General features: G+C 58.3%; 1 protein-coding gene across 4 annotated transcripts; it reads left to right on the forward strand.

Annotated features, from left to right (window-relative positions):
- The first annotated feature begins 374 nt into the window (after positions 1 to 374).
- On the forward strand, positions 375 to 6,027 carry LOC141949830 (zinc-binding protein A33-like). Of its 4 annotated transcripts, none has more exons than XM_074883877.1 (7): positions 375 to 398; positions 962 to 1,236; positions 1,819 to 1,914; positions 3,613 to 3,846; positions 4,248 to 4,267; positions 4,706 to 4,821; positions 4,930 to 6,027. In XM_074883877.1, the coding sequence occupies exons 2-7, from the start codon at positions 964 to 966 to the stop codon at positions 5,472 to 5,474; spliced, it is 1,284 nt and encodes a 427-aa protein (XP_074739978.1). In that variant the 5' UTR covers positions 375 to 398; positions 962 to 963; the 3' UTR covers positions 5,475 to 6,027. The 4 variants fall into 4 exon arrangements, with proteins under 4 accessions (XP_074739978.1, XP_074739976.1, XP_074739979.1 ...); XM_074883875.1 differs by having other exon boundaries at positions 383 to 413; XM_074883878.1 differs by having other exon boundaries at positions 386 to 393.
- The last annotated feature ends 1,104 nt before the right edge of the window (positions 6,028 to 7,131 follow it).

Genomic DNA, 7,131 nt, shown 5'->3' on the forward strand with positions numbered 1-7,131 from the left:
GGATCTGGTGGAGTTGGGAACGGTCAGTGTGAGGTTCATGGTTGGACTGGAGGAGCTTCAAGGGCTTTTCCAACCGGGATGATTCCGTGATTCTGTAACACAGCACAATGCAATGTGATGCAGTGCAACGCAACGAAATGCAATTTAATTTCCTGCCGGGCCTCGCAATGCACACGCGGCCTCCTACGGGCGGCGCGCGAGGCCCCATCCGCTGTCCCGGCCCGCGCACACGTGACACGTCACATGCCGGAGCCCCGCCCGGCGCGCGGCCGCCGCTCTTCATCCAATGAACGGGCGGGCGGGCGGCGCATCCGCACGGTGATTGGTCGAGGTTAGCGTCAGTCCGCGGGGGCGGGGCGGGGCGTAGGCTGCAAGTTCGGCGGCTCCGCGGCGGTGCGGTGCGGTGCGGTGCGGTGCGGTGCGGTGCGGTGCGGTGCGGTGCGGTGCGGTGCGGGTGCCCCGGGATCACGGAGGGGGTGCGGGGGTGCGCGCACCTCCAGGCTCGGCCCCAGGGGGCAGCGGGCTCCCGGCAGCCCGGCTGGGCCCCCGGCAGCTGGCGGGGCTGCAGCCCACGGCCCCGCCGCGCTTCGGGGTTTTCCCAAGAGCTTCCCCGGGCTGTGGGGTGGCTGCTGGGTGCCCCTGGGCCCTTCCTTGGGGCCCCGCCAGGGACACTTGGCCAGTCGCCGCTGGGCACCGTGAGTAGTTTTGCTGAAGTAGGGGGAAATGGCAGGTTGTTATTCTGCCAAGGGACAGACCCTTTGCCAGGGTTTCTCTGTCGTTCCCACTGTTGGGGGCTTTCTAGGGCTGGAGATACCCAGTGCGGCACCGGGGCAGGTCCTGTGCCTCCTGCCCAAACCCTGCACCCACGGGAGGAGAGGCAGGAGTCAGCCCTAGCCCGGAGGGAAGGGGACTTTGGGGTGGTGGTGGCAGGAAGCTGAGGGTGGGAGCTGTGTGCCAGCAGGGATGGCCGGCAGGAGCCAGGACCGGAGCCTGCGGGAGGAGCTGACCTGTGCCATCTGCTGCGAGCTCTTCAGCGAGCCGGTCATGCTGGACTGCATGCACCACTTCTGCAAGGCCTGCATCCAGGGCTACTGGGAGAGCTGCACCCACGTCCCCTCCTGCCCCCAGTGTCGCCGTGAGTTCCCCAGCCGGGCTTTCCGCACCCACTACCTGTTGTCGGGGCTGGTGGAGAAGGTGAGGCGCTGTGGCTCCGCCGAGCACCGCCACAAGATGCAGGTGAGTGGCTTCTGCCTGGCTGGGGGAGGAGGTGACAAGCACCATGTGAGCCCTGTGCAGCCACCCCAAGCTCACCACCCCCTCTTCCCACAGTCTGTGCCCCCCCATGTGTGCCTCACCTGACCTGAGTGCAATGACATCTGGGTCTCATCCTGATTCATTCCCTTTCCCTGTTTCCTTCCAGCTGTCTGTCCTTTGGACACTTTCTTCTCTTGCATTTGTTTTCCTCCCTGACTTCCATCGCAGCCTTGTTGTATCTCACACAGGGACTGTGCAGCTGGGGGTGAGGGCTGCTTGTGCCGGGTTCTCTGCTTGAGGGCTCAGTTCACAGCACACAGGGTTTAAACCTTCCGCAGACAGATATCCCAGGCTGGAGCTCCTAGTCTCAAAACCAAATTTATTTCATTACATGCACACATATATAGTTCTCAAGCCTCTGTATCAGGTGCTTTCTTCTTACTGCTTTTATAAGAAATCCTGTTGCAGCCTCCCTCTAATGCTGGCCTCAGGAACCAGGATTGCTCCTGAATCACAGCAGAGTAGTGAGATGGTCTCCTCACCTTCTTTTCCTCATTCCTGCAGAAGCACCTGGAAGATGCTTTGCAAGCTCGTCAGAAGGAGATGGAGAACTTCTTGCAGAGAAAGCGTGCGATGCAGGAAGATATCTGTGGCCTGACGGTAATGCCCTGTGATAGCTGCTTTTTCTGTACAGCCTCTTGGTTAATGTTCATAGAGGGTCTGTGCATCATTTCAGCTGATACTTAGCTTCCTGTAAAAATCTAGACAAATAACTGTGTAGGGATCTGAACAAGCTCCCCCGCATGTAGGCCAAAGCCCATCGCTACTGAATATTCAGTGGAGGCTTTGGGAAGAGGCACTAAGCACTCATTAATGCAGCATTGACAAGGTGCGTTGGTGCAGCAGAGCTGAGACAGGGTGAGTGGTGAGAGCTGTCGCTGAGCAGCCTGTTCTGGCCCTGCGGCACTACCACTTTGGGAGAGGGTTAATTCTTGGCAGCTTTAAAATCCTTTGGTGTGTCTGAAGGGGTGGCAGCAAAGCAGAAGGAGCTGGGACAGCAGCAGTGTGGGCGCTGCAGAGAGCAGTGGCCTTGTCACAGGGACTGTGTTTGGATTCACTGCCAAGCTCTCAGATGATGTGAGGAGCCTGAGTGTTCTCTGCAGGCTCCAGTGGCACCAGGCTGCCTACTTGTCATGGATCAATGAAGCAAGAACAGCCATAGGCTGACACTGCTTCCTTCTTGAGTGACATAAAAGTATTAAAAGCCAAGGAAGGAGAGTTTAAGGAAAACAGAAGTAGTTCAGAGGTGAGAGAAAACTGACAGGAGACTGTCTTTCAACCAGAGTCTCTGATCCTGCTGCCTGCGCTGTTTCATACCTCTATCCCAGATTTGGAATAGACCTTTGAGGTTAATGCAGAAGTATTAGCAAATAAGCACATGCAGCTGATGTCCCCTTACAGGGGAAGAGCTGACTAAGAGGTGTTTCAAGAATAAAGGAGCAAATTGCTGATCTGAACAGGGAGGCCATGCATGTCCTTTGTGATTCTGGTGTGTCAGCATGAGCATCTGCTGGAGCAAAGGGAGGCTGGGGTGCCGTGCTGGCTGGTGAAGCTTCAGATGTGCTCTGGGGGAGATGGATTTCCTGCTGATAGAAAGGGATGTGCGTTTTGGGAAGCACTCCTCGAGAAAATGAGGTTAAGGTTGCACTTAGATTAAAAGCGTAAAGATTGGGAAAATAAAAAGTCATTGGCTGTCTCTTGTAAACGGGCAGGAAGGCAGTCAGAGCACCACAAGGTTGACTGGCTGACTAAACAACTGGAAAAAAGTGACCTCTGAAAAGAGCTGAATGGGATTTTATCAGCCTTAACTACAGAGATTAGTTTGTGCAGCTCCCCCCTCTCCCATACAAACAGGAGCCCTGATTGACAGAGGCATCAAAGAAAAAGAGCAAGTTGCCAGTGTTGGGCAGCTTTGCCCAGGATCTGGCACGATGTGAAATAAATCATAACTAACCTGAACAGCTGAGTCTGCAGCTCCAGAAAAGCAAAAGAGCTCCAGTCTTGCGCACAAGCAAATTCCTGGAGGTGTGGGAGAGGGCTGTGGCCTCCCACTGTGAGCTTCCACTGTGGCTGTGTGCAAGGATTTCTAGTTAAGGTCACTGAGCCACCGGTAGAATTTCCCCCGGCCCCCCTCCTTTGGCTCTGTAGCCATAGAAGTTGTCCTTGTGTCCTGTTCTCCATCCAAAAAGTCTTGAATTTCCAGGACTTTGTAAGCAGAGTAAAGGGCCCAGACTTTCTGTGCACCTACTTGTGTGTTTTAGCTGCCAGACTCATCTTCTGCCTTCTCGCTCTGCTCAGAAGGTGTCTGGGGAGCTGAACTTCAAGATCCGGGCAGAGTTTGGCCGCCTTCATCAGATCCTGGAGGAAGAGGAGAGAGCTGTGCTGGCAGAGCTGGGCGAAAAGGAAGAGCAGTCGCTGGCACGGCTGCACGGGGACGTTCACCGGCTGGAGGAGGGGATGTCGGTGCTGCAGAGGGACATCGAGCGCATAGAGCAGACCCTGAGTAAGATGGAAGAAGTGTCATTGCTGGAGGTGAGTGTGCCTGGCTGACCCTGGCAGGAGGCTGTGGGGTGTTTCAGGATCTGAATTTGAGATGGGGGAGAGTCCTAAATGACAGCACTAGGCTGTACCTGGAAGTCATTCTCACTGCTGTCCCTCCAATTATCTACCCAATCCCTTGGAGTCTGGAGGCTTTAGCCACAAGGAATATGTTGATCTCCCGGACATGGTGGGTCTTGGGAGCCTTATTGCTTCTCTGTCACCCCTGTGAAATTGCCTTGGCCCCTGTGCCCAGTCAGTTTCCCTCAGGGTGGGGGTCCTGGTAGGCTGGTTTGCTCTCTGTGCTGTGTGACAGCCGGAAGCAGGACAGGGAGCTTATTTGTGCAGCTGTATGAATTACAGTGACTGCTAATTCTCTCTGCTCCTCACTGCAGGTGGAGAGCCTGGATATCAGGTACGTGTCTGGCATGAAAGAAGCAGATTGACTTTTCAGGAGCCTTATCTCTGTCCCTGGCTGGGATCACACAGGGGAAGGATCTTATCTCAAGTTGTAAAAGCATCACAAATAGCTCAGAGTTGCTGGTGCTGTGCCAGGTGGGGGCCAGTCCCCAGCACATGTTGGATGTCTTCCTGGGGAGCTTGTGTGTCGAGATGGCTGGGCTGGAAGAGTGGGTGGAGGACACGTGCTGGTTTGGACTGGGTGCAAGAGCCATGCATGCTGCAAGCAGGAGCAAGGCTGATGCCACAGACTTGGGGTGCTTTAGCTTCTCCCTGCCCTTTCTTAGCCTCTTAAAACTCACGGGGCTGCAAAACTGACCCCGAGGTGCAGGTTTGTGTGAGGCTGTGAGTAGCTGAGGGCCAGAGGGGTTGAGTGCTGCTCTCTGTGCCCCAGGCCCTCGGTGCGTGTTGAGACCCAGCCTGCCTTCAACCTGGAGCACTACAGGGACAGCCACAGCGGCCCCTTGCAGTACATCTTCTGGAGACAGATGCTGCAGTTCATCTGCCCCGGTGAGCAGATCGGTGTGAGGGGTGGATGTGCTGGATGGTGGCGGGGCCGGGGGTGATCTGCAGAAGGAATATGCAACCAGTTAAATGCCATGTTCAATGTCTCCACAGCTCCTGCCCCACTCACCTTCGACCCTGAGTCAGCCCACCCCAACCTGGTTTTCTCCAGAGACCTGACAGCAGTGACAGAGAGGAATCGAGCCCAGCCCGTCCCCACCAGCCCCCGGCGCTTCCGTCAGTGCGTCAACGTCCTGGGCTCGCAGACCTTCAACAGTGGCCGGCACTACTGGGAGGTCTGGGTGGGCAGCAAAACCAAGTGGGATCTGGGGGTGGCCGCCGAGGCTGTGGACCGGGCAGCGAAGGTCAAGCTGTGCCCGGAGAATGGCTACTGGACGCTTCGCCTGCGGAACAGGACGGAGTACTGGGCCACCACCACCCCCTGGGTGCGCCTGACTCCCCGTCAGCCCCCCCGGAAAGTGGGGGTCTTCCTGGACTGCCAGGAGGGCACCGTCGCCTTCTTTGACGCCGGGGACATGTCCCACCTCTTCACCTTCCACCAGGTCTCTGCAGAGCGATACTGCCCCTTCTTCAGCACCTGCTTCAGCGACGGGAGGGACAACATAGAGCCCATGCGCCTCTGCCACCTGGCCCTGTGAGGGGCGAGGAGGAGCGGGGTGCCGTGGGGACACCAGCCTGGCTCCTTGTCCCTGCCCGCTGGCTGGCTGGGGCAGTGCTGGGGGCCCATTCTGCACACATGGACCTGGTGGGTGTTGGAGGGGCTGTTTTGTTCAGTCTGGGGAGGAAGGAGCGGGATGTGAGTCTCTTCCCAGCTCCCATCTGCCCTCCCTTCTCTGTGCCATGCACTGTGGGTGCCGCATTGTGCTCCCAGAGGTCCCTGGCACCCCTTGAAGAAAAACCTTCTGTGCCTGAGCATTGCACGGTTCAGTAACTGCAGCCCCAGGGCTGCAGCGGAGGTGGCTGCAAGCTGCTTCCTCTCCTGTCCCTGCCCACTCCCACCCCTAAACCCTGTGGAGGAGGACAGTGGTCCCAGAGCACCATCGGCTGCCTTTGACGCTCAAGTCTGTGTCCTGCCCGTGGGCTCTCTCCCCTCGAAGGGCCGCGGGCTGGCGGCAGAGGGAGCTCGGTGCACGGCGTGGGACCCCCGTGGCGCTGCCTCCCTTCCATCACCATTAAAGCTCGTTAGAACGACCACTGCTTGCTGGACCTGCTCAGGGCTTGTGTGCTGGGGGGGATCTACTGCACTGGGGTGTAGCACAGCCTGGGGGCACAGAGCAGCCCCTGTGCCAGCCCAGGCTCCTTCCCTCCCCACAAAAGAGCCACTGCTCTCGCTCAGCCCTGCCCTTGGAGCACTCCCTGCTCGTCTTGCAGCAGCTGTTGGTCTTTTGCTGACCCCTCTGTGTCAGGCTGCTGGGGAACAAGGTGGGGGTTTGGCAGCCCCATGGGCTAGGGAGGGTTGTCTGAGCCCAGTCCTGGCCTTAGGCTCCGGGGTTTTAAGAGTTGGCCACCTCTGGGTCTTAAGGATTTGTATATGTGAAAAATGCAAAGTCCCATTTCAGGCCAGTTTCATGACAGCCCGGGCGGCCTTTCCTGTTGGGAGCAGACGGTCCCAGTGCTGCTCCTTGCCCGTTGGCCCCCCTGGCAGCACCATCCCTGCGGCAGGGTGGCCTGGGGATCCCGGGAGGGCAAGTCAAGTGGATTTGGCAGCTGCGGTTTGTTCCTGGGGGGGTGCTGGCCACGTCCCCACCTTGTTTACATGTCAGCAGGGTCAACTTGAGGCTGGGGTGGGTCCAAGCCTGGCTGGTGGGGGGGAGGGTGGCAGTGCCTGGGGTGGGTGGAATTGTCATGCTTACCCCACTCAAGTCCACTCCAGGGTGAAAGCAAAGGCCAGAGCTGTCCCAATCCTGCATAGCCCCTGGCTGCCGGCTGGAGCCTGCGAATTCCTGCTCTTCAGAGGCTCAACTTTCTGTGCTGTGGGAAGGGCCAGGCACAAGGGCTTTCCAGCTCCCACAGCTGGGCACAGGGACACTTGTCAAAGTGAGTCCTCCACTGGTCATCCCCTGCCCAGCGGGGACGGGACAGGGGGCCCTGTCCTCCCACAGTGCCACGTTCCCCCTTTCCGTGCACCACTGCTGCAGCGTGCTGGGGCTGGGCTCTGCTGTAGCACCTGGTTCTGGGGTTGCCTAATGCCTGTGCTGAGGCAGGGAAAGACTGTGGTCAGCGGGAGGGGAGGATGACCCCGGTGAGATGCAGGCAGACGTGCCCTCCAGTGCAGGAGCACTGAGCAGCCCAGGG

The sequence above is a fragment of the Strix uralensis genome, chromosome 14 (assembly GCF_047716275.1).
Source record: "Strix uralensis isolate ZFMK-TIS-50842 chromosome 14, bStrUra1, whole genome shotgun sequence".
NCBI classification, from domain to species: domain Eukaryota; kingdom Metazoa; phylum Chordata; class Aves; order Strigiformes; family Strigidae; genus Strix; species Strix uralensis.

Excerpts from the sequence above, each read along its gene's own strand:
- LOC141949830 (XM_074883877.1), top strand. The coding sequence starts at position 964 with ATGGCCGGCAGGAGCCAGGACCGGAGCCTGCGGGAGGAGCTGACCTGT. Across the intron at positions 1,237-1,818 it reads AGCACCGCCACAAGATGCAG|AAGCACCTGGAAGATGCTTT; the intron begins GTGAGTGGCTTC and ends TCATTCCTGCAG. Across the intron at positions 3,847-4,247 it reads AAGAAGTGTCATTGCTGGAG|GTGGAGAGCCTGGATATCAG; the intron begins GTGAGTGTGCCT and ends TCCTCACTGCAG.